The 26560-nt window shown below is 48.5% G+C and overlaps 3 protein-coding genes across 3 annotated transcripts in view; all 3 read left to right on the top strand.

Annotated features, from left to right (window-relative positions):
• Positions 1–26560, top strand: part of LOC132571595 (zinc finger protein OZF-like) — a 388663-nt gene that overhangs the window by 255053 nt on the left and 107050 nt on the right. The gene's annotated exons all lie outside the window — the stretch shown is intronic.
• LOC132570912 (zinc finger protein OZF-like) lies at positions 3979–10639 on the top strand. Its single transcript, XM_060237549.1, has 4 exons — positions 3979–3990; positions 4337–4456; positions 7873–8061; positions 9329–10639. The coding sequence occupies exons 1-4, from the start codon at positions 3979–3981 to the stop codon at positions 10637–10639; spliced, it is 1632 nt and encodes a 543-aa protein (XP_060093532.1).
• Positions 21977–26560, top strand: part of LOC132570911 (zinc finger protein 420-like) — a gene marked incomplete at its 3' end in the record, with an annotated part of 56761 nt that continues 52177 nt past the window's right edge. Inside the window, exons 1-3 of the mRNA XM_060237548.1 lie at positions 21977–22105; positions 23773–24273; positions 24494–24608. Coding sequence (XP_060093531.1) covers positions 23821–24273; positions 24494–24608 — 568 coding nt within the window. The remainder of the gene's footprint in view (positions 22106–23772; positions 24274–24493; positions 24609–26560) is intronic.

Below are 26560 nucleotides of genomic sequence, written 5' to 3'. Positions count from 1 at the left end.
CACATGAGCCCCCCCCCCCCCCCATGTCATGCTCATGCTACCCAGATCAAAGGTTTGCTCCATTTGTTGATTTTACTATTCCGTCATTGTACCCTTTTACATTCTAAACCACTGCCGACCAGATCATTTGACTTCACTGTCCTTGGTTCTTAAATCTGTACCCTGTTGCATTCTGGGCCGCTGCCCACCAGCTCTGTGTGGCTCTGCTCAGCTCTGTATGGCTTTGCTCACTGTGCTGGATTCCTCCTCTGAGGAAGTGTACTTAAGAGCACACGAAAGCGGACCTTCTCAATAAAAATGGGTTGGTCTTAAAGGTGTCACTTGACTCCTGCTTTGTTCAACAGAAACCCAGCGGGGTCTGTCTCTTCAAGCTGCAGGGGATCCTCTTATGCTTTTGGTGTTGGTGGTGTTTTCAAAAAGTGAAAACCAATGCCCCCTCCTCCCCCAATATACTGCGCATTTTGCTGCAACCACAGGGCTTCTTTCAAGGTTTTGAAACAGAGGCTAGATGGCCATCTGACAGCGATGAAGATCCTGTGGATTTAGGGGTGGGGGGGTGTTTGTGAGTTTCCTGCATTGTGCAGGGGGGTGGACTAGATGACCCTGGAGGTCCCTTCCAAGTCTATGATTCCTCGGGAGGTGGTGGGCTCTCCTTCCTTGGAGGTTTTTCAACAGAGGCTAGATGGCCATCTGACAGCGATGAAGATCCTGTGGATTTAGGGGGAGGTGCTTGTGAGTTTCCTGCATTGTGCAGGGGGGTGGACTAGATGACCCTACGATTCTGTGATTACATTTGACACCTTCCCCCCACCAGCCCCCGAAAAGGGAAGAAAGCAAGTTTCCCCCCATCACTCCCCTTCTTCTCACTCCTGGGGCTGTGTGTGTGTGTGTGTGTGTCAGGGAACTACATTTCCCAGCAGGCCTTTCAACCCCAGGGTGGTCAACCCCGCCTTCTCCAGGGGAGGGGGGAGGAACTGGGAGGGGGAACCGTGTCCTGCAGCGCCCCTCTCCCTCCACGTTTCCCCGGGCTGGGAGCAGGATTCGGCCTCTGCACCAGGAGGAGGAGGACAGGTGAGCGGAGCGAGGGGGGGCGGTCGGCCAGGGAGGGGCATCCTGGTCCCCGATTGCCCCCCCCCGTTGCTTCCCCGCCCCCTCCGCCCTCTGCCCCCAACCGCTGGATTGGATCCGCTCAGCTGCAAATGGAGGGGGGTGTCCCTGGGGCAGCAGGGGGGGGGAGGGGAGGGGGGCCGTGCAAGGTTGCAAAAGGCGCTCAGAAGGGGGGGGGGGGGGTTGGAAAGGACCTCCAGGGTCATCTAGTCCAACCCCCTGCACAATGCAGGAAACTCACAAACACCTCCCCCTAAATCTACAGGATCTTCATCGCTGTCAGATGGCCATCTAGCCTCTGTTTCAAAACCTCCAAGGAAGGAGAGCCCACCTCCTCCCGAAGCCCACCTCCCCCTAAATCTACAGGATCTTCATCGCTGTCAGATGGCCATCTAGCCTCTGTTTCAAAACCTCCAAGGAAGGAGAGCCCACCTCCTCCCGAAGCCCATCTCCCCCTAAATCTACAGGATCTTCATCGCTGTCAGATGGCCACCTAGCCTCTGTTTCAAAACCTCCAAGGAAGGAGAGCCCACCTCCTCCCGAAGCCCACCTCCCCCTAAATCTACAGGATCTTCATCGCTGTCAGATGGCCATCTAGCCTCTGTTTCAAAACCTCCAAGGAAGGAGAGCCCACCTCCTCCCGAAGCCCATCTCCCCCTAAATCTACAGGATCTTCATCGCTGTCAGATGGCCATCTAGCCTCTGTTTCAAAACCTCCAAGGAAGGAGAGCCCACCTCCTCCCGAAAAATCATAGAATTGGAAGAAACCTCCAGGGTCATCTAGTCCAAGCCCCTTCACAATGCAGGAAACCTACCCCAAATTCACAGGATGTTCATCACTGTCAGATGGCCACCTAGCCTCTGATTAAAAACCTCCAAGGTAGGAGAGCCCACCTCCTCCCAAGGAGGAAGCCTGTTCCACTAAGGAACCGCTCTAACAATCAGGAACTTCTTCCTAATGTTGAGCTGGAAACTCTTTTGATTTAATTTCAACCTATTGATTCTGGTGCTACCTTCCGGGGGCCACAGAAAACAATTCCACCCCATCCTCTATAGGACAGCCCTTCAAGTCCTTGAAGATGGTGATCCTCTCACCTCTCAGCCGCCTCCTCTCCAGGCTAAACATCTCCAGCTCCTTCAGTCTTTCCTCATAGGACTTGGTCTCCAGACCCCTCACCATCTTCATCGCCATCTTTTTGCAAGGGGGTGGGGAGGCAAAGCGTGGGGAGGGGGCGGGGAGGGGACCAGCTTCGGGCTCCCTTCTTCTGAGCTGGGGTGGAGGGGACAGCACAGGATCCTCTGGGGGCAGAGTTACTTCCGAGCAGCCCCATTGAGCTGCATGGGGGGAAGCCTTGCAGCATCTGGATCCTGGGAAGACCTTTGTTGGGGGGGGGGGGGGGATGGGAAATCATCCTTCTCAACGAGGGTTGCAACTCCCGGGAACGTGCTGGACATTTGGGAGGGTGGGATTCTGACAAGAAGAAGATGATATTGGATTTATATCCTGTCCTTCTCTTTGAATCTCAGAACGGCTCACAATCTCCTTTCCCTTCCTCCCTCACAACAGACACCCTGTGAGGTGGGTGGGGCTGAGAGGTGGGTGGGGAGGGATGGTGGCTCAGTGGTAGAGCATCTGCTTGGAAAGTAGAAGGTCCCAGGTTCAATCCCCGGCATCTCCAAAAAAGGGTCCAGGCAAATAAGTGTGAAAAACCTCAGCTTGAAGCTGCTGCCGGTCTGAGAAGACAATACTGACTTTGATGGACTAAGGGTCTGATTCAGTATAAGGCAGCTTCATATGTTCACATGAGAGGGCTCTCACAGCAGCTGCCCTTTCAAGGACAACCTCTGCCAGAGCTATGGCTAACCTAATTTGCCATGCTAGCTAAGGCCATGCTAGCAGCTGCATGTGAAGAAGTGGGGAATCAAACCCGGTTCTCCCAGATAAGAGAGGTACGGCTGACCCAAGGCCATTCCAGCGGGTGCAAGTGGAGGAGTGGGGAATCAAACCCGGATTTCCCAGACAAGAGTCCGCACAACTACACCAAACTGGCTCTCTGACAAGGACCCATTTGAGACCAGGGAGGGACCTCAGATGAGGAAGGGGGCACAGAGTCCTCCCCCCCCCCCCAATACAGCCATTTTCTCCCCGGAGACCTTGTGGTTTCAGGTCTTGCTAAAGGGGAAGCCAGCAAGAACCCAAAACTCGCCTTTTGATGGTTAGGAGACCAGGTGGGGTGAAATGAGATGGCTCCTTCGTGCCGGTTGGGTGGCCAGAATGCCAGGAATTTTGACTGCTTCTTCCCATCTCCCTGATTTGGGGTTGCCAATGTCCAGGGAGCGGCTGGAGATTGCCTAGAATTACAAGTGGTCTCCAGACGACGGAGGCCGCTTTGAGGGCCTAAAGGGGCTGCTTTGGCAATCCCAGTCTGTGCTAGGGTCAGATTGACAGTTGCCCTAAACCAGCAGGGCACCGGTGCGACTTTGGTTGGGCATATCTCCTGGCACACTTGGTAGCCCCCCGGATAGTTCAAGGGCTGGGCTTAAGCTGGTTCCCATACAGGCTGGACTCTGGGAAAGAACTTCCTGACCGTATGGAGCGATTCCTCCATACAGGCTTCCTCGGGAGGTGGTGGGCTCTCCTTCCTTGGAGGTTTCTCAACAGAGGCTGGATGGCCATCTGACAGCAATGAAGATCCTGTGAATTTAGGGGGAGGTGTTTGTGAGTTTCCTGCATTGTGCAGGGGGTTGGACTAGATGACCCTGGAGGTGCCTTCCAACTCTAAGGGTCCTTCTGCCAGGGTGAGTTGGGTCCCCCCCCTTCATGGGTGCTGGGACAGAGTTCTCACCTAACACTTCCGGCCTTTTGAAGAGATGCCTGAGATAGTAAAGGGGTCACCAGTCCCTCTGGTGGTTCTGGTTTCCCACAGGAATTAGGCCCCAGGACAGACGGAGCCAAAGGAATGAGAGGCTCAGCTTGTAACATCTCTAAAAAGCCAACAAAGACTCTTAACTTCCCCCCAAAACACAAGGTGGCGCATCTAAAATCCCTTGGCATGTGATACAGCAGAATAATATTAAACCCGATCTACAAACCACAAGGAACTCTTTTGTTCTGATCGGCCAGGGCAATTCTCAGGTGTCCCCTGAGCGTATGGGATTTCAGGTGGTGTATCTCCAGTCTCCATTTTCCTTGTGACTTGTTCCTGTCTGTGTCTCTCCTTTTCCCCAGAGAGAAGCCTCTCTTCAGAGACAAGTGAACGAAGGCATCTTTCCACAGATGGAGGTGACTCCACAGACGGAGCAGGAGATGGAAGAGCAGGATCCAGAAAGACCTGGGACTGGAAAAAGAGCAAGGAAAAGCTCCTTTCTCCTCCAAGCTGGGAGTGGGGTTGAATTCCGGGAAAGGGCTGGGCCAGAGACCCTGGCTAAGGACACCATGACATCAGATGCGCGCAGCCGATGCTTCCGGCAGTTCCGCTACCATGAGGCCGATGGCCCCCGAGAGGTTTGCAGCCAGCTCCATGGACTTTGCAGCCAGTGGCTGAAGCCGGAGAGTCACACCAAGAAGCAGATCGTGGACCTGGTGATGCTGGAGCAGTTCCTGACTCTCCTGCCCCAAGAAATGCAGGGCTGGGTGAGAGGATGTGGGCCGGAGACCAGTTCCCAGGCGGTGGCCCTGGCCGAAGGTTTCCTCCTGAGTCAGGCAGAGGAGAAGAGGCAGGCAGAACAGGTGAGGGGGTTGCCTCCAAAACGTCCAATTCAAGCGATGATATCTGGCCTTCTTCTAAAGGTTCCCTGCCAGATTTTCTTCTAGAGGATTCCTGATCCCTCCAAGTAACTCTGCACGTCTCCTGATGGAAGGGTGCAGAGTCTGGGAGTGGCGCAGGATCCATTCCTTGGGCCTCTTTTCCATCCAATCTCTTACCCCCCCTCCCTGGCTGCTTTTTCAGATGTGGGCCTCATCCAGGAAGAAAGAAGCTACGTTCCCTGAGGCGGAAGGAGCTTCCTTGGAGCAAGGGCAGAGGGCGCAGGCTGTGGAGCGTGTCCAAGATGCCCTCCCCTGTGGTAAGGGCCTTTTGTGCCTATAAACCAGGGGTGGCCAACGGTAGCTCTTCAGATGTTTTTTCTTACAACTCCCATCAGCCCCAGCCATTGGCCATGCTGGCTGGGGCTGCTGGGAGTTTTAGGCAAAAAAACATCTGGAGAGCTACCATTGGCCACCCCTGCTATATACCATTGGGGCACCCCATGAATTTGTTGCCTAGAGAGTTCGGGGGTGGGGTGGGGGTGGGATTTAAATGTTTTCCCACACAGCCCAGAGTTAAAACGGGCCGTTCAGTTACTAATACTCGTCATTAGGTGATATGGCTTTTATTGATGTACTGACATTCACAAGGCAAGACGGTTCTTGTGAAAACTAATCACGGTGGGGACTCACCCTGTCTTATACCTTTCTCCCCTAGCCATTACCCGCTTGAATACAAAGGTGCAGGGAAGCCATCCCTCCCGCCAAAACCCGTTCCCATGCCCCTTTCGCAGGTGCACACATCAGCAGACACGCTCAGGACCTTGACTCTCTCTGAGACCAGGCAGAAGTAGGTTCCAGCGGTGACAAAGAGACAGTTGCTAGGCAAAAGCAGAGGTCAGAAGAAGAAGAAGATGATATTGGATTTATATCCCGCTCTCCACTCAGAAGAGTCTCAGAGCAGCTAACAATCTCCTTTCCCTTCCTTCCCCACAACAGACAGCCTGTGAGGTGGGTGGGGCTGAGAGTGCTCTCCCAGCAGCTGCCCTTTCAAGGACAGAGTCTCAGGGCGGCCTACAATCTCCTTTCCCTTCCTCCCCCACAACAGACACCCTGTGAGGTAGATGAGGATATTGGATTTATATCCTGCCCTCCACTCCGAAGAGTCTCAGAGTGGCTCACAATCTCCTTTACCTTCATCCCTCACAACAGACACCCTGTGAGGTGGGTGGGGCTGAGAGGGCTCTCACAGCAGCTGCCCTTTCAAGGACAGAGGCTCAGAACGGCCTACAATCTCCTTTCCCTTCCTCCCCTGCAACAGACACCTTGTGAGATGGGCGGGGCTGAGAGAGCTCTCCCAGAAGCTGCCCTTTCAAGGACAGAGGCTCAGAGCGGCCTACAATCTCCTTTTCCTTCCTCCCTCACAACAGACACCCTGTGAGATGGGCGGGGCTGAGAGAGCTCTCCCAGAAGCTGCCCTTTCAAGGCAGACGCTCAAAGTGGCCTACAATCTCCTTTATCTTCCTCTGCCAAAACAGACATCCTGTGAGGTGGGTGGGGCTGAGAGGGCTCTCACGGCAGCTGAGCTTTCAAGGACAACCTCTGCCAGAGCTATAGCTGACTCAAGGCCATTCCAGCAGGTGCAGATGTCCTTGAAATGTTCCATCTGGCTGAAAACATGTTTGCGAAGGCACACTCTGAAAACTCATTTGTATTAGCCAGTGTAGTGTGGTTAAGAGCGTGGACTCTAATGTGGGAGAAGTAGTCTGATTCCCCCTATCCTCCACATGCAGCTGCTGGGTGACATTGGGTCAGTCGAGTTCTCTCAGAGCTTTCTCTCAAGACTGGTTTCTGTCAGAGCTCTCTCAGCCCCTCCTACCCCACAGGTGCCTGTTGTGGGGAGTGGAAGGGAATGAGATTGTAAGCCACTCTGAGACCCCGAGTGAAGGGCGGGGTATAAATCCAGTCTCTTCTTCTTCTTCTGCCTTTGAGTCTCTAGATGCGCTCAAGTCACTTGTGGACCAACGTAACAGTGATGGAGTCGATGATTCATATGTTTTTTCGTTGCCCATTCCACCAAGCATATAGGGACAGGCTTGTTTCCCCGTTTGTAGTCAAACCAATAGCAGATGCCGAAGGGGCGTGTTCGGAGAAACTTGACAGATAGCTAAATTCTGCCAATACCTGCTGAAGTTCCATACTAAGAAACAAGAAATGGTAGGTTTTGTATGATCTGTTTGAATTTTAGGTTATAAACGATTTTATATATTCGGATTTAAAGGATTTTATATTAATTTGAACTGATTCTGGATTTTAAAATTGTTTAAATTATATTTTAGTTATCCCCGACCTGTATAGGTGCGGAAAAGTTTTAAGTATTTTATTGTATTTTATGTATTTTAGGAGGGGTTTTACATGATGTGTTATAATTTTTATATTGGTCTATGACCGTAATAAAAAGTTCATTCATTCATAACAGTGATGTGTCACGCAGCGTCATTTCCACCCCCTCCGAAATACATCAGCAGCCTTTGTAATGCTTGAGGCTTTCGGGTCCCAGAATTTAGTATAAAGTATTTTCAAATTTGAAAAGAGTCCAGTACCACCTTTAAGACTAACAGATTTTATTGTAACGTCAGCTTTTGAGAAACACAGCTCTTTTCTTCATTAAAAATGCGGTGAGTGAACAGAGGGCCAGGTTTCACATCCCTGGGAAGGGGGGGCACGAAGCAAGGTACAAACAAGCCAATGGAATAGCAAGTCTCAGAAAACGCTCCTCATTCCTCCTTTGTCTCAGGAACAGGCAGTGGAGAGATGCTGTTGAGCCTTCGTCTTTTCAGAGGGGTGGAAACGGCTGCTGCACCTCCAATCCAGGTAGGAGAGATGAGATGTGCAGAGGACAACCTGGGCCCCTCCTCCTTTCTCAGGGGAACTTTTGCTCCTTCAGTTTCTAGAAGGTTTCTGGGTAAGAGAGGGTCTGCATACCATTCCCCCAAGCCTTACTTTCCGTACCTTCCCAGATACTCCCTTCCAGTGTGCAATCTCTGCCTGGCCTGACCTCTGATGAGGGAATCTGCTTTTTCTTCCAGGGTCCCTTTTCCTTTGAGGAGGTGTCCGTCCCTTTCACGGAGGCAGAGTGGGCCCTACTGGATCCGGACCAAAGAGCTCTGTACAGGGAAGTCATGCTGGAGAACTACGGGAACGTGGCCTCTCTGGGTAAGGATCTTTTCTAGGTGCCAAAGGTGTGAATTCCGCCATTGTGATGAGGCATGAATCAAAACACTGAACAGCAATATACCGTTTTGACTCCCTGTCGCGTTCCTTGCCCAGAGGCAACGGTGGCCGGTGGTGTAGTTGTCACCCAAGCTAGAGAAGGGGTCCTGGACTGAGGTGAAGGTGGGATGAGAGGCCCTCGGAAAGACTCCAGAAGGGGCCAGATCCTCATTTCTCTGTTGCCAGCCTTTTTAAGATACGTATTCCCCGGACGGTATTACGAACATTTGCTCTGACTGTGATCTGGAAATGATGAACCCCCTTATACTAGCTGGGCTTCCGTAATAAGGCCCATTATGGGGAGAACTACAACGGGTGCTGGTGTCAAGCAGCGATATTTCTCAATAATCGAGCTTTTGTTATTGAATCAAAAGTTGCTTTATTGTATAAAACGGATAAAAGGAAGTCCTTCTTCACCCAAAGGGTGATTAACATGTGGAATTCACTGCCACAGGAGGTGGCGGCAGCTACAAGAATAGCCAGCTTCAAGAGGGGATTGGATAAAAATATGGAGCAGAGGTCCATCAGTGGCTATTAGCCACAGTATATATATGTGTGTGTCTGTGTGTGCATAAAATTTTTGGCCACTGTGTGACACAGAGTGTTGGACTGGATGGGCCATTGACCTGATCCAACATGGCTTCTCTTATGTTCTTATGTGACACAGAGTGGTGGATTGGATGGGCCACTGACCTGATCCAACATGGCTTCTCTTATGTTCTTATGGCCACGGCTTCCTTAGTCCAAAATTTTGCTACAGAGACTATGGTGGAGACAGATAGCTGGTTCACATCCAAGGAAAGGCTGGAGAGTTTCTCAAGAGGATCTCAGGAGAGCATTTCCTTCCCAAGTGAGCTGGTAGAAACTGGGTTTCTTTCATGGTTATGTCAAGGCAACAAGCAAGGAATGCCCACGGGACATTTCTGCTTCACTTTTAAGCAGCTCTTAGTTTGGTAGAATAATAAACCCCACTGGACAAGGTGGGAGGGAGGCCTTCTGGGGCCTGGAATTTGGAAAGTCAGCAGCTCCTTCTGGGAAAGAGCTCAGCTGTGGCTCTTGAAAGCTATCCTTAAATCCGGAATGTTCTGGGTAATGGTGGGTTGGTTAAGGTTAGTAAAGCTTAACCAGGCCAAGGGGCCGTCACACAGATGACCCTTACCTGCCCTCCCAGGTACTAATGCTTCCATGTTTTTTCCAGCAAAGGATGATCCGACGAATGAGGAGGGTGAGGAACTACGTCTGCGTTTACCGGATAAAGTTATTAATAAAGACATGAAAGGAAATGTAAGGTATCAAGGCAGACCCAAGAGAAAGAAGGACAGCCATTTTGTTGAGAAGAGAAATGGAAGAAGGCATAATGTACTTTTCCCCAAGCGCAATAGAATGGAGATGAGTCAGTCCATTAAGTATGGAAAGGACATAAGATATAGATCACAGCTTCTAGTGAACCAAAGAATAGAAAAACGACATAAATCTTTTGAAAACTCAAAGTGTGGAAAGAAAGTCAGTCAAAATGGCAAGCTTCAGCAGCGTCAAAGAACTCACAAAGAGGATAAACAGTTTGAATGCTCAGCAGGTGGAAAGAAATTCGTGTTCAATGGCAATCTTCAGCAGCATCAAAGATCCCACACAGGGGAGAAACCTTTTGAATGCACAGAGTGTGGAAAGAGATTCAGTACAAGTGGCAGCCTTCAACTGCATCAGAGAACACACACAGGAGAGAAACCTTTTGAATGCTCAGAATGTGGAAAGAGATTCAGTCACAGTGGCAACCTTCAACTGCATCAGAGGACCCACACAGGGGAGAAACCTTTTGAATGCTCAGAGTGTGGAAAGAGATTCAGTCAGAGTGGCAACCTTCAATTGCATCAGAGAACCCACACAGGAGAGAAGCCTTTTGAATGCTCAGAATGTGGAAAGAGATTCAGTCACAGTGGCCGCCTTCAACTGCATCAGAGAACCCACACAGGAGAGAAACCTTTTGAATGCTCAGAATGTGGAAAGAGATTTAGTCACAGTGACACTCTTCAAAAGCATCAGAGAATCCACACAGGAGAGAAACCTTTTGAATGCTCAGAGTGTGGAAAGAGATTCATGTGGAGTAGTAGTCTTCGATGGCACCAGAGAACCCACACAGGAGAGAAACCTTTTGAATGCTCAGAGTGTGGAAAGAGATTCAGTCACAGCAGCAATCTTCAAAAGCATCAGAGAACCCACAGAGGAGAGAAACCTTTTGAATGCTCAGAATGTGGAAAGAGATTCAGTCAGAGTGGCCATCTTCAAAGGCATCAGAGAACCCACACAGGAGAGAAACCTTTTGAATGTTCAGAATGTGGAAAGAGATTCGGTTACAGTAGCACTCTTCAAACGCATCAGAGAACCCACACAGGAGAGAAACCTTTTGACTGCTCAGTATGTGGAAAGAGATTCAGTCAGAGTGGCAACTTTCAACTGCATCAGAGGACCCACACAGGGGAGAAACCTTTTGAGTCCTTAGAGTGTGCAAAGGGATGAAGTTGGAGTAGCACTTTTTGAAAACACCTGAGAACTGACATGAGGAGAAACCATGTAGCCCCTTAGGCTGGGAAAAGAGCACTTCACTTATTTCACAAGTAAAAAACAACCACAGACTATAAAAACCATCAAAGCAGTATAAACTCTTATATAAAGCTTTAATCTACGTGGACATCTTACCCTAACCAAGAAGAAATGTTACAAATTGTCAGCCTACAGAAGGAACCTTAGATGTGTCTGAAGCCCTCAGATAGATCCCAGGAAGAATAAATCAGTGCTCTGTCAGCTGAAGTAGAGCTAAGATCAGCTCACATTTCCTTTAGCTCGGAGGATTCCGCACAAGGGAGTGTTAGACATCTAAAAGGCCTAAATTGTTTTGACCCCACCCTTCTCTCTGAATCAGAGACTCAGAGTGGCCTACAATCTCCTTTATCTCCACCCTGTAAGGTGGGTGGGGCTGAGAGGGCTCTCACAGTAGCTGTCCTTACAAGGACAGAAGCTCAGAGCGGTCTACAATCTCCTTTCCGTTCCTCCCCCACAACAGACACCTTGTGAGGTGGGTGGGGTTGAGAGGGCTCTCACAGCAACTGCCCTTTCAAGGACAGCCTCTGCCAGAGCTATGGCTGACCCAAGGCCACAATCTTGTAAGCGGCTTACAATCTCCTTTATCTCCTTCCCCCACAACAGACACCCTGCGAGGTGGGTGGGGCTGAGAGGGCTCTCACAGCGGCTGCCCTTTCAAGGACAACTTCTGCGACACCTATGGCTGACTCAAGGCCATTCCAGCAGCTGCAAGTGAAGGTTCTCCCAGATAAGAGTCCATGCACTTAACCACTACATCAGACTGGCTCTTGTAGAAGCTAATGTGGACTCATTGGATGCCTGGATCTAAAATGGATGTCAGAAGACGGTGTTGAGAGAAGTCAAGTTTTGGAAAAGATTTCTGGAATAAGTCAAAAGAATGGCCAGACAAGGAGTCCTTGACAAAGAAGCATGTACAGGGCACATGCGTGGAGGTCTCACACAAATCCCAATTATTGATGAACTTTTTTGCCAAAGATGAAGTCTTGTCAGGTTGGTAGGAATCCAGGAGGGCTGGGAAGATTCTGGTTGGAATTCCCAAAGTGCGTACCATATGCAATTTTATGTTTAGAAACAGGGACGAATCTTGTGAAAACACAAGCATGGCTAATGTAACTTAAATTCTGGCTACGGCTACATTTCCACTCTGACTCAGAGAGCCTTTTATATCAACTGCTCTCAGAATCTAATTTGTCAAATTGGCTAGTATTTATTGAGAGGAAAATTAAATCTATGGGCATTGATTTAGATTCACTTTTTATGCTATCCTTAAAAGATGCATTTTTGAAACTTAAGCTCAGAATTCTAGATATCGAAATGCAAACGTTATATAGCCTGGCCAACAAGTCTTGCTCCACGCTGAATTTCGAATGTCCTCTCTCAGTAGGGAAATTAGCTTCATATTTCTCCTCTCTGCAACCTCCATAGCAACGGCGTGCGTTCTCGTTAACGAGATGTAATGCATTACCATCTGCTATCTTATTTGGTAGTTTTAACAGGATTGAGTACTCTAATAGACATTGTCTTTGTAATCCCAATTGTATTGAAACTATTTCCCATGTATTATTGAACTGTCCTCTTTATGATGATATTTATTGTATATATATGAGAGATATTTTAGCAGATATGTTGGGCTGTGCTGATTCAAGCAAAGGCCACAAACTTTTAAATGACACTTGCTCTGAGGTAACTTTAACGGTTGCTAGATTTCTTCAACAGGCCGTGGAAATACGACAGAGAATGGTTCTAGAATGACCACATTTTATTTGTTTTAATTATTTAATTTGGCTAAACTTGACTTATATATATTTTACTTATTTTATGTATATTAGCTCCATGTGTATTTTATAATCCAGGATTTTATATTTTTTATATTGCTATTTTACTGCTAAATCTGTTTTATGCCAATAAAGACTTGCTGTTGATTCAGGTTGGACAGAAGAGGAGGGCAGACACACCCAAAATGTCTAAAAGTGGAGGGAAAGCCCAGTGGAAGCCGAGATGAGAGGTCTTCACCTGAACTCTCCACGCCTTGCTTCCATCTTACAGGGAACTCCAAGGAAGCCCTTGTGAAGGTTGAGAGCTTCTATCAAGTTTTACATTGGATGTCTATATTATTTTTCTTGCTTCTGCTCTCTTAAATAAAGTAATGAGTGGCTATGAGTTATCTGTAGGGTGTGCTATGTATGCAGTGCGTTTCTTCAGGTCAAGGGATGGGTTTGAGAAGTCTGGATGTGACTAAAGAGAGGAAATCTTTGTTCAAGATCCTGTATTAATAAATTTTCATAACATTGTGAACTTGGTGTCCAGTGTTCTCTTTTCTCCGAAGGGTTCTTTCCCAGAGTAAGATTCAAAAGATCCCCTCTCACAGGCAAGGGCACACGAAAGCTTCCATTCTGAATAAAACTACGTCTTGGTTTAAAACAATTTTATTTGGTAACATATGGTATCGATCTCAATTTTTGTAACATTAATAACTTCCTTTTTATCTATCCCATATATTACCTTCTATCCACCACTCCCCCCGTTACTTGACCCCCGCCGGTGTTATTGACTCAATTTACTAATATTTAAGGTACCCTTAACCAATACACAAGAAAACAAAAAAAATAACATTCTCCTTTCCTCTAAAACTTAATCATTATCAAAAGTTGTCCAATAACCTTTTATCTTCCACTCTTTTTCTACATATCTTCTAAATTTTTTCCGTTCCGTCTTAAAGAATTCTAGATCATAGTCTCTTAAAGTTCTTGTTAATTTGTCCATTTCACTCCATGTCAAAACTTTTGTAATCCAATCCCATTTCTCTGGTATTTTTTCTTGCTTCCACAACTGCGCATACAATGTCCTAGCCGCTGAAAGCAAATACCAAATTATAGTACTATCTTCTTTTGGAAATTTTTCCATTTGTAATCCAACAGAAAAGTCCCTGCATCTTTCTTGAAGTCATATCCCAAGATCTTAGAAATTTCTTGTTGAATCATCTGCTAATATCTTTTTGCTCTATCACCACATATGATAGAAAGAACCTTCATGTTTTTTACATTTCCAACATCTATCTGGCATCTTACTATTCATCTTTGCCAACTTTTTAGGAGTCATGTACCATCTATACATCATTTTAAAACAGTTCTCTTTAATACTGTGACATGTCGAAAGCTTCATAGAGTTCTTCCACAAATATTCCCATGTTTCCATTTGTATTTCTTTATTTACATTAATTGCCCATTTAATTTGAGATTTCACTACTTCGTCTTCCGTAGACCATTTTAAGAGTAACTTATAAATTTTTGAAATTAATTTTTCATTATCTCCCAGCAGAACTTTTTCCATTTGTTTGTTCTCGTCTTATTCCTTCAGTTTTAACATCGCTTTCCACCAAACTTTTTATTTGTTGCATTTGAAACCAATCATATTTATTATTCAACTCTTCAGCAGTTTTCAATTCTATTTTACCGCTTTGTATTTTTATTAATTGATTATATGACATCCCTTTTTCCTCTCCTGTCTCAGCTGTTATTCTTATTACTTCTGCTGGCACTATCCATAGTGGTTTTCTCTCATCGCCATATTTCTTGTACTTCATCCAAATATTTAGTAGATTATTTCTTATATAATGGTGAGGAAAAAAAACCATCCAACTTTTTCTTTCCATAGTACATATAAGCGTGCCAGCCGAATTTATTTCCATGACCTTCCAACGTTAAAAGTTTTTTATTCAACAGCGTCACCCAATCTTTTATCCACACTAGACAAACTGCTTCATGATATAATCTTAAATCTGGTAGTTGAAATCCTCCGCTTTCTTTAGCATCTGTTAAAACTTTCATTTTAATCCTTGTTTTTTTCCCAGCCCATACAAATTCTGAAATCTTTCTTTGCCATTTATTAAATTGTTTACTGTCTTTCACAATCGGAATAGTTTGAAACAAAATACATTATTCTCGGCAAAATGTTCATCTTAATTGCAGCTATTCTACCAAGCAGTGACAAATTAAGGTTATTCCATTTTATCATATCTTCGTCCATTTTACGCCATAACTTTTCATAATTGTTTTTAAACAGATCAATATTCTTCATTGCTATTTCCATGCCCAAATATTTTACTTTAGGGGTAACTACACATCCCGTTAATCTCTGCAATTCCTTTTGTTTATTTACTTGCATATTTTTACACAATTTTTTTTACTTTTCTTTATTAACATAAAGTCCTGCCAATTCTCCAAAATCTTGTATTTTGGCTAACAACAAAGGTGTTACTTGCGTAGGATTTTCATTTATAAACAACATAACATCTGCAAATGCTCTGTATTTATAGGAAAATCCTTTAATTCTCATTCCTTCAATTTCTTCATCATCTTGTATTTGCATCAATAAGATTTCAAGAGTCATTATAAACAACAATGGTGAAAGCGGACAACCTTGCCTTGTCCCTTTGCTGATTATAATTTCTTCTGTAAGATCTGCATTTATACATAACCTTGCACGTTGTTCAGTATAAATTGCTTTTATCATTCTTATAAAGCTTTCCCACAACTTTATTTTCTCCATTACTGCAAACATAAAGTCCCAATTCAAATTATCAAAAGCTTTCTCTGCATCTGCAAAGAATAATGCAACTTCCTTCTCTGGATGTCTTTCATAGTATTCTACAATATTTACAACAGTTCTAATATTGTCTCTTATTTGCCTTGTAGGGAGAAAACCCGCTCGGTCTTTTTTATAAAGGTTATTAGATATTGTTTAAGCCGTTCTGCTAAGATTCTTGTGTATATCTTATAATCATTGTTTAATAATGAGATTGGTCTATAGTTCTTTACATTAGTGACATCTCTATCTTCCTTTGGAATCAACGAAATTACTGCTTCCTTCTATGTATTTGGTATTTTTCTCACTTATTCTTATCACATTCATTAATTTTTGAAGTTTCAGTATTAATTCTTCTTTAAACGTTTTAAAAAATTTTGCCGTAAATCCATCTGGTCCAGGTGCCTTTCCAATTTTCATTGCATTAATCGCTTCTTCAATTTCTGTTTTTTCAATTGGATCATTCAAAACTTTCTCCATATAATCATTCTGAATAAAACTACGTCTTAAAGGTACAATTGGCTCCTATTTTGTTCTACTACTTTAGACCAACACGGCTGCCTATTTGGATGTATCAACTGAAGCAGCTGAACAAAGCAGGAGTCAAGTGACACCTTTAAGACCAACCAATTTTTATTTAAAACATCAGCTTTCATGTGCTCTTAAGCACTCTTCATCAGACGAGGAATCCAGCACAGTGAGCAGAGCCATACAGAGCTGAGCAGAGCTATACAAAGCCATACATACATTTTCACTATATTTTATTGTATTCCTTTTTCCTATAGCAAACTAGAATGATGTTTACATGTTAAAAAGTAAATTAGATGGATAAGAACATCACTATCCCATGTATTTCTCTTTTAGCTGTATTGACACACTCAAACAGGGGCTTTGGTTGCTTATCCCATGATGTATATTGAATCCATCTCCCATTGTCATTGACAGACAATCTCACATTTTGACATACTGCTGTTTTGTTGCTTTCGCGTGCTCATGCTACTCAGATCAAAGGTTTGCTCCATTTGTTAATTTTACTGCATATTGCTGTTTTGTTGCTTTCATATGCTCCTGCTACGCAGATCAAAGATTTGCTCAGTTTGTTAATTTTACTGCATACTGCTGTTTGTTGCTTTCCCGTGGTCATGCTACTCAGAACAAAGGTTTGCTCAGTTTGTTAATTTTACTGCATACTGCTGTTTTGTTGCCTTCACATGCTCCTGCTACTCAGATCAAAGCTTTGCTCAGTTTGTTAATTTTACTTCATACTGCTGTTTTGTTGCTTTCGCGTGCTCATGCTACTCAGATCAAAGGTTTGCTCAATTTGTTAATTTTACTGCACACTGCTGTTTGTTGCTTTCGCATGCTCCTGCTACTCAGATCAAAGGTTTGCTCCATTTGTTAAGGTTACTATTCTGTCATTGTACGGTTTTGCATTCTAAACCACTGCCTACCAGATAATTTGACTTCACTGTCATTGGTTTCTTAAATCTCTACCATGTTGCATTCTGGGCCACTGTCTACCAGCTCTCTGTGGCTCTGCTCAGCTATGTATGGCTTTGCTCACTGTGCTGGATTTCTCGTCCGATGAAGCATGCTTAAGAGCACACGAAAGCTGACGTTCTAAATAAAAATGTGTTGTTCTTCAAGGTGTCACTTGACTCCTGCCTTGTTTGGATCTATCTTATGTTCTTAGCCATTCTCGGTGCAAAAATGCAGCCGGGGGGTGAAGAGACGATCGGGGGGGGGGGGGCAGCTTGCAAAAAAAGCAAGAGCTGCCCCCCCCTGCAAGGGCAGCCAGCTTAAAGGGGGGGGGGGGGTAGAAAGGACAGCCACAAGGGATCAGACACCTCCCCTCCCCTGTCTTGCCCGAGTCCTCCGCTCAGCTCACCTGTCCTCCTCCTGCAAAGGTGCAAAGGCCGAATCCTGCCCCCAGCAGCCAGAGAAAGGTGGAGAGAGGGAGGTGCTGCAGGAACCCCCCCTTTCCCTCCCCCCCACCCCTGAAGGAGGCGGGGTGGACCTCCCTGGGATTGCAAGGCCTGCTGGGAAATGTAGTCCCCTAACCCCCCCTCCAAGTCCCAGGTGGAAGAAGAAGGGGAGGGTTGGGGGGAAACTTGCTTTCTTCCCTCTTCCACTGAGCGCCGTGATGGTTTGTTTTCTTCATCAAGGGCTTCTCCTTTATTGTTTCTGTACCAGTTTTCTCCTGGAGACTCAAAGTGGATGAGTCCAGAGGTGGCCAAGGGTACCTCTCCAGATGTTTTTTGCCTACAACTCCCATCAGCCCCAGCCATTGGCCATGTTGACTGGTGCTGATGGGAGTTGTAAGCTCAAAACGTCTGGAGAGCTACCCTTGGCCACCGCTGGATGAGTTCATGATGTGAGGAAGAAACTCCTTTTCCTTGGGGGGTTGGGGGTTGGCAAGTAGCAAAACATGATAGAGGTTTACAAGATTATGCAAGGGATGGAGAAAGAAAAGTACTTTTCTCCCTTTCTCACAATACAAGAACTCGTGGGCATTCAATGAAATTGCTGAGGAGTCAGGTTAGAACGGATAAAAGGAAGTCCTTCTTCACCCAAAAGGTGATTAACATGGAATTCACTGCCACAGGAGGTGGCGGCAGCTACAAGCATAGCCAGTTTTAAGAGGGGATTGTATAAACACATGGAGCAGAGGTCCATCAGTGTCTATTAGCCATAGTATATATATGTGTGTGTGTGTGAGTGTGTATGTATGTATATGTGTGTGTGTGTGTGTATGTGTATGTACACACACACATATATTGGCCACTGTGTGACACAGAGTGTTAGACTGGATGGGCCATTCGCCTGATCCAACATGGCTCCTCTTATGTTCTTATGTGACACAGAGTGTTGGACTGGATGGGCCACTGGCCTGATCCAAGATGGCTTCTCTTATGTTTTTCTGTGACACAGAGTGTTGGACTGGATGGGCCATTGGCCTGATCCAACATGGCTTCTCTTATGTTCTTATGTGACACAAAGTGTTGGACTGGATGGGCCACTGGCCTGATCCAACATGGCTCCTCTTATGTTCTTATGTGACACAGAGTGTTGGACTGGATGGGCCACTGGCCTGATCCAACATGGCTCCTCTTATGTTCTTATGTGACACAGAGTGTTGGACTGGAGGGGCCACTGGCCTGATCCAACATGGCTTCTCTTATGTGACACAGAGTATTTGGACTGGATGGGCCACTGGCCTGATCCAGCATGGCTTCTCTTATGTTCTTATGTGACACAGAGTGTTGGACTGGATGGGCCGTTGGCCTGATCCGACATGGCTTCTCTTATGTTCTTATGTGACACAAAGTGTTGGACTGGATGGGCCACTGGCCTGATCCAACAGGGCTTCTCTTATGTTCTTCTGTGACACAGAGTGTTGGACTGGATGGGCCATGGGCCTGATCCAACAGGGCTTCGCTTATGTTCTTCTGTGACACAGAGTGTTGGACTGGATGGGCCATGGGCCTGATCCAACATGGCTTCTCTTATGTTCTTATGTGACACAGAGTGTTGGACTGGATGGGCCATTGGCCTGATCCAACATGGCTTCTCTTATGTTCTTATGTGACACAGAGTGTTGGACTGGATGGGCCACTGGCCTGATCCAACAGGGCTTCTCTTATGTTCTTCTGTGACACAGAGTGTTGGACTGGATGGGCCACTGGCCTGATCCAACAGGGCTTCTCTTATGTTCTTATGTGACACAGAGTGTTGGACTGGATGGGCCATTGGCCTGATCCAACAGGGCTTCTCTTATGTTCTTATGTGACACAGAGTGTTGGACTGGATGGGCCATGGGCCTGATCCAACAGGGCTTCTCTTATGTTCTTCTGTGACACAGAGTGTTGGACTGGATGGGCCACTGGCCTGATCCAACAGGGCTTCTCTTATGTTCTTATGTGACACAGAGTGTTGGACTGGATGGGCCATGGGCCTGATCCAACAGGGCTTCTCTTATGTTCTTCTGTGACACAGAGTGTTGGACTGGATGGGCCACTGGCCTGATCCAACAGGGCTTCTCTTTTGTTCTTACGTGACTCAGAGTGTTGGACTGGATGGGCCACTGGCCTCATCCAGCATGGCTTCTCTTATGTTCCTAAACTTCCTGGGTGCGTTTTCAACAGGCTGGAAAGTGAGGGGGGAGTCCCTTCAGTGGGTCTCCAGCTTGCCCGCAGACGGATGGTGCTGCAAGATCTTTCTTGCCAGAGAGATGAAAGGGGGGGGGGTTAACCTCACTCCCCCCCTTCTCCAGGCAGGTTGTGAGTGACAGAAACAGGCCTCAGATGCAGTGGGAGCTCATAGGAGCGCAGCTCCTGAACCTTTCTGAGAGTCCCGCCTCTTCCTTCTGAGAGTTCCACCTCCTTGTCCATTGAATAGTAGGTGCAGCTGCATAACAATCCCTGGAGGAGCTCCACCACCTGTTTTTCGACAAAATGACCCCTGGACAGAAATAAACGAATGATATCAGACTGAGGCTTCTTCTGTCCCCAAGCCCCGCCCTCTTCCTGGCCCAACCCCCTAATCTCCAGGAATTTCCTGACCCGGAATTGGCAACCCTAGGAAGGCCTGGGCCCCATGAGCCCCCCCCCATGTCATGCTCATGCTACTCAGATCAAAGGTTTGCTCCATTTGTTGATTTTACTATTCCGTCATTGTACCCTTTTACATTCTAAACCACTGCCGACCAGAGAATTTCACTTCACTGTCATTGGCTCTTAAATCTGTACCCTGTTGCATTCTGGGCCGCTGCCCATCAGCTCTGTGTGGCTCTGCTCAGCTGTGTATGGCTTTGCTCACTGTGCTGGATTCCTCCTCAGGACGTGCGCTTAAGAGCACACGAAAGCTGACGTTCTAGATAAAAATGGGTTGGTCTTAAAGGTGTCACTTGACTCCTGCTTTGTTCAACAGAAACCCGTTGGGTCTGTTTCTTCAAACTGTTTCTTTTATGCTTTTGGTGGTGGTGGTGTTTTCAAAAAGTGAAAACCAATGCCTCCTCCTCCCCCAATATACTGCACATTATGCTGCAACCACAAGGCTTCTTTCAAGATTTGCGGGGAAATCTCTCTTGCGCACTCAAAGGCTCCGCTTCTTGGATTCAGAGACTCCAAGCCACTTACAATCGTCTATATCTTCCTCCCCCACAACAGAGGCTCTGCGAGGTGGGTGGGGTTGAGAAGGCTCTAGAGAGAAGATTGCCTTGGCAAGGCTGACACTTGAAGAAGACTGCAGATTTATACCCCGCCCTTTTCTGTGAATCAGACTCCAAGCTGCTTACAATCTCCTATATCTTCCTCCCCCACAACAGAGGCTCTGCGAGGTGGGTGGGGCTGAGAGGGCTCTAGAGAGAAGATTGTCTTGGGAAGGCTGACACTTGAAGACGAAGACCGCAGATTTATACCCCGCCCTTCTCTTTGAATCAGAGAGTCCAAGCCGCTTACAATCTCCTATATTTTCCTCCCCCACAACAGAGACTCTGCGAGGTGGGTGGGGCTGAGAGGGCTCTAGAGAGAAGATTGTCTTGGGAAGGCTGACACTTGAAGAAGAAGACCGCAGATTTATACCCCGCCCTTCTCTCTGAATCAGAGAGTCCAAGCCGCTTACAATCTCCTATATCTTCCTCCCCCACAACAGAGACTCTGCGAGGTGGGTGGGGCTGAGAGGGCTCTAGAGAGAAGATTGCCTTGGCAAGGCTGGCACTTAAAAGGCACCTCGAATCCCTTCCTGCAACTGAGAAAAGCCATTGGAATAGTTTTATTTCCTTCCCTGCACAACAGCCAGTAAAGGGTTAGGAAGCAGAGAGCGCCGCAGTTCCTAGAGAGGACACAAAAAGCCCCGTCTTCTCAAGGGGAGGGGCAACCGTGTCCTGCAGCGCCCTTCTCCCTCCACGTTTCCCCGGGCTGTGAGCAGGATTCGGCCTCTGCACCAGGAGGAGGAGGACAGGTGAGCGGAGCGAGGGGGGGGGTCGGCCAGGGAGGGGCATCCTGGTCCCCGATTGCCCCCCCCCGTTCCTTCCCTGCCCCCGACCGCTGGATTGCATCCGCTCAGCTGCAAATGGAGGGCGGTGTCCCTGGGGCAGCAGGGGAGGGGGGCCGTGCAAGGTTGCAAAAGGCGCTCAGAAGGGGGGGGGGGGGTTTGGAAAGGACCTCCAGGGTCATCTAGTCCAACCCCCTGCACAATGCAGGAAACTCACAAACACCTCCCCCAAATCTACAGGATCTTCATCGCTGTCAGATGGCCATCTAGGCTCTGTTGAGAAACCTCCAAGGAAGGAGAGCCCACCACCTCCCGAAGAATCCTAGACTTGGAAGGGACCTCCAGGGTCATCTAGTCCAACCCCCTTCGCAATGCAGGAAATCCACAAATACCTACCCCCAAATTCACAGGATCTTCATTGCTGTCAGATGGCCACCTAGCCTCTGTTGAGAAACCTCCAAGGAAGGAGAGCCCACCACCTCCCGAGGAAGCCTGTTCCACTGAGGAGTCGCTCTAACGGTCAGGAAGTTCTTCCTAAGGTTGAGCCAGAAACTCTTTTGATTCGATTTCAACCCATGGATAGAATCCTAGAGTTGGAAGGGACCTCCAGGGTCATCTAGTCCAACCCCCTGCACAATGCAGGAAACTCACAAACACCTCCCCCTAAATCTACAGGATCTTCATCGCTGTCAGATGGCCATCTAGCCTCTGTTTATAAACCTCCGAGGAAGGAGAGCCCACCACCTCCCGAGGAAGCCTGTTCCACTGAGGAGTCGCTCTAACGGTCAGGAAGTTCTTCCTAAGGTTGAGCCAGAAACTCTCTTGATTCGATTTCAACCCATGGATAGAATCCTAGAGTTGGAAGGGACCTCCAGGGTCATCTAGTCCAACCCCCTGCACAGTGCAGGAAACTCACAAACACCTCCCCCTAAATTCACAGAATCTTCATCGCTGTCAGATGGCCATCTAGCCTCTGTTGAGAAACCTCCAAGGAAGGAGAGCCCACCACCTCCCGAGGAAGCCTGTTCCACTGAGGAATCGCTCTAACGGTCAGGAAGTTCTTCCTGATGTTGAGCCAGAAATTCTTTTAATTTCAACCCATTGGTTCTGGTCCTACCTTCCGGGGCCACAGAAAACAATTCCGCACTATACTCTAGAAGACAGCCCTTCAAGTCCTTGAAGATGGTGATCCTATCACCTCTCAGAGGCCTCCTCTCCAGGCGAAACATCCCCAGCTCCTTCAATCTTTCCTCATAGGACTTGGTCTCCAGACCCCTCACTATCTTCATCGCCATCTTTTTGCAAGGGGGCGGGGAGGCAAAGGGTGGGGAGGGGACCAGCTTCAGCCTCCCTTTTTCTGAGCTGGAGAGGGGGGATCCTCTGGGGGCAGAGTTACTCCCGAGCAGCCCCGTTGAGCTGCATGGGGGGAAGCCTTGCAGCATCCGGATCCTGGGAAGACCTTGGGGGGGGGGTGGAATGGGAAATCATCCTTCTCAACGAGGGTTGCAATTCTGGGGAACGTGCTGGACATTTGGGAGGGTGGGATTCTGAGAAGAAGATGATGATATTGGATTTATATCCTGTCCTTATCTTTGAATCTCAGAACGGCTCACAATCTCCTTTCCCTTCCTCCCCCACAACAGACACCCTGTGAGGTGGGTGGGGCTGAGAGAGCTCTCACAGCAGTTGCCCTTTCAAGGACAACGTCTGCCAGAGCTATGGCTGACCCAAGACCATGCTAGCAGCTGCATGTGGAGGAGTGGGGAATCAGACCCGGTTCTCCCAGATAAGAGAGCTATGGCTGACCCAGGGCCATTCCAGCAGCGGCAAGTGGAGGAGTGGGGAATCAAACCCAGTTCTCCCAGACAGGTGGTGGGCTCTCCTTCCTTGGAGGTTTCTCAACAGAGGCTAGATGGCCATCTGACAGCAATGAAGATGCTGTGAATTTAGGGGGAGGTGTTTGTGAGTTTCCTGCATTGTGCAGGGGGTTGAACTAGAGATCCCTTCCAAGTCTATGATTCTAAGGGTCCTTCTGCCAGGGTGAGTTGGGTCCCCCCCCTTCATGGGTGCTGGGACAGAATTCTCACCTTACACTTCCGGCCTTTTGAGGAGATGGCTGAGAAAATAAAGGGGTCACCAGTCCCTCTGGTGGTTCTGGTTTCCCACAGGAATTAGGCACCACGACAGACGGAGCCAAAGGAATGAGAGGCGCAGCTTGTAACATCTCTAAAAAGCCAACAGAGACTCTTAACTTCCCTCCAAAAAACAAGGTTGGCACATCTAAAATCCCTTGGCATGTGATACAGCAGAATAATATTAAACCCGATCTACAAACCACAAGGAACTCTTTTCTTCTGATCGGCCAGGGCAATTCTCAGGTGTCCCCTGAGCGTATGTGATTTCGGATGGTGTATCTCCAGTCTCCATTTTCCTTGTGACTTGTTCCTGTCTGTGTCTCTCCTTTTCCCCAGAGAGAAGCCTCTCTTCAGAGACAAGTGAACGAAGGCATCTTTCCACAGATGGAGGTGACTCCACAGACGGAGCAGGAGATGGAAGAGCAGGACCCAGAAAGACCTGGGACTGGCAAGAGAGCAAGGAAAAGCCCCTTTCTCCTCCAAGCTGGGAGTGGGGTTGAATTCCAGGAAAGGGCTGGGCCAGAGACCCTGGCTAAGGACACCATGACCTCAGATGCGCGCAGCCGACGCTTCCGGCAGTTCCGCTACCATGAGGCCGATGGGCCCCGAGAGGTTTGCACCCGGCTCCATGGACTTTGCAGCCAGTGGCTGAAGCCGGAGAGTCACACCAAGAAGCAGATCCTGGACCTGGTGATCCTGGAGCAGTTCCTGACTCTCCTGCCCCAGGAAATGCAGGGCTGGGTGAGAGGATGTGGGCCGGAGACCAGTTCCCAGGCGGTGGCCCTGGCCGAAGGTTTCCTCCTGAGTCAGGCAGAGGAGAAGAGGCAGGCAGAACAGGTGAGGGGATTGCCTCCAAAACGTCCAATTCAAGCGATGATATCTGGTCTTCTTCTAAAGGTTCCCTGCCAGATTTTCTTCTAGAGGATTCCTGATCCCTCCAAGTAACTCTCCAGGTCTCCTGATGGAAGGGTGCAGAGTCTGGGAATGGGGCAGGATCCATTCCTTGGGCCTCTTTTCCATCCAGTCTCTTACCCCCCCTCCCTGGCTGCTTTTTCAGATGTGGGCCTCATCCAGGAAGAAAGAAGCTACGTTCCCTGAGGCGGAAGGAGCTTCCTTGGAGCAAGGGCAGAAGGCGCAGGCTGTGGAGCGTGTCCAAGATGCCCTCCCCTGTGGTAAGGGCCTTTTGTGCCTATATACCAGGGGTGGCCAACGGTAGCTCTCCAGAAGTTTTTTGCCTACAACTCCCATCAGCCCCAGCCAATGGCCATGCTGGCTGGGGCTGCTGGGAGTTGTAGGCAAAAAAACATCAGGAGAGCTACCATTGGCCACCCCTGCTATATACCATTGGGGCACCCCATGAATTTGTTGCCTAGAGAGTTCGGGGGTGGGGTGGGGGTGGGATTTAAATGGTTTCCCACACAGCCCAGAGTTAAAATGTGGTCGTCATTAGGTGATATCGCTTTTATTGATATACTGACATTCACAAGGCAAGACGGTTCTTGTGAAAACTAATAACGGTGGAGACTCACCCTGTTGTATACCTTTCTCCCCTAGCCATTACCCGCTTGAATACAAAGGCGCAGGGAAGACACCCCTCCCGCCAAAACCCGTTCCCACGCCTCTTTCGCAGGTGCACACATCAGCAGACACGCTCAGGACCTTGACTCTCTCTGAGACCAGGCAGAAGTAGGTTCCAACGGTGACAAAGAGACAGTTGCTAGGCAAAAGCAGAGGTCAGAAGAAGAAGGAGATATTGGATTTATATCCCGCCCTCCACTCCGAGGAGTCTCAGAGCGGCTCACAATCTCCTTTACCTTCCTCCCCCACAACAGACACCCTGTGAGGTGGGTGAGGCTGAGGGGGCTCCCACAACAGCTGCCCTTTCAAGGACGGAGGCTCAGAGCGGCCTATAATCTCCTTTCCTTTCCTCCCCCACAAGGAAAGGGCAGACACCCTGTGAGGTGGGTGGGGCTGAGAGGGCTCCCACAACAGCTGCCCTTTCAAGGACAGAGACTCAGTGCGGCCTACAATCTCCTTTCCCTTCCTCCCCCACAACAGACACCCTGTGAGGAGGGTGGGGCTGAGAGGGCTGTCACAGCAGCTGCCCTTTCAAGGACAGAGGCTCAGAGCGGCCTACAATCTCCTTTCCCTTCCTCCCCCACAACAGACACCCTGTGAGGTGGGTGGGGCGGAGAGGGCTCACACAGCAGCTGCCCTTTCAAGGACAGAGGCTCAGAGGCTTACAATCTCCTTTCCCTTCCTCCCCCACAACAGACACCCTGTGAGAAGGGTGGGGCTGAGAGGGCTGTCACAGCAGCTGCCCTTTCAAGGACAGAGGCTCAGAGCGGGCTACAATCTCCTTTCCCTTCCTCCCCCACAACAGACACCCTGTGAGGTGGGTGGGGCGGAGAGGGCTCTCACAGCAGCTGCCCTTTCAAGGACAGAGGCTCAGAGCGGCCTACAATCTCCTTTCCCTTCCTTCCTCCCCCACAACAGACAGGGCTCCCACAACAGCTGCCCTTTCAAGGACAGAGACTCAGTGCGGCCTACAATCTCCTTTCCCTTCCTCCCCCACAACAGACACCCTGTGAGGTGGGTGGGGCTGAGAGGGCTCTCACACAGCTGCCCTTTCAAGGACAGAGACTCAGAGCGGCCCACAATCTCCTTTCTCTTCCTCCCCCACAACAGACACTCTGTGAGGTGGGTGGGGCTAAGAGGGCTCTCACAGCAGCTGCCCTTTCATGGACAGAGGCTCAGAGCAGCCTACAATCTCCTTTCTCTTCCTCCCCCACAACAGACACTGTGTGAGGTGGGTGGGGCTAAGAGGGCTCTTACAGCAGCTGCTCTTTCAAGGACAGAGTCTCAGAGTGGTCTACAATCTCCTTTCCCTTCCTACCCCACAACAGACACCCTGTGGGGTGGGTGGGGCTGAGAGGGCACTTACAGCAGCTGCCCTTTCAAGGACAGAGGCTCAGAGCAGCCTACAATCCCCTTTCCCTACCTCCCTCACAACAGACACCCTTAGAGGTGGGTGGGACTGAGAGGGCTCTCCCAGCAGCTGCCCTTTCAAGGACAACCTCTGCCGGAGCTATGGCTGACTCAAGGCCATCTCAGCTGGTGCAAA

Source organism: Heteronotia binoei, chromosome 5 (genome assembly GCF_032191835.1).
Source record: "Heteronotia binoei isolate CCM8104 ecotype False Entrance Well chromosome 5, APGP_CSIRO_Hbin_v1, whole genome shotgun sequence".
Taxonomy (NCBI): Eukaryota; Metazoa; Chordata; class Lepidosauria; order Squamata; family Gekkonidae; genus Heteronotia; species Heteronotia binoei.
Note: the sequence above shows the minus strand (reverse complement) of the source record. Positions and strands in the feature narration are given on the sequence as shown.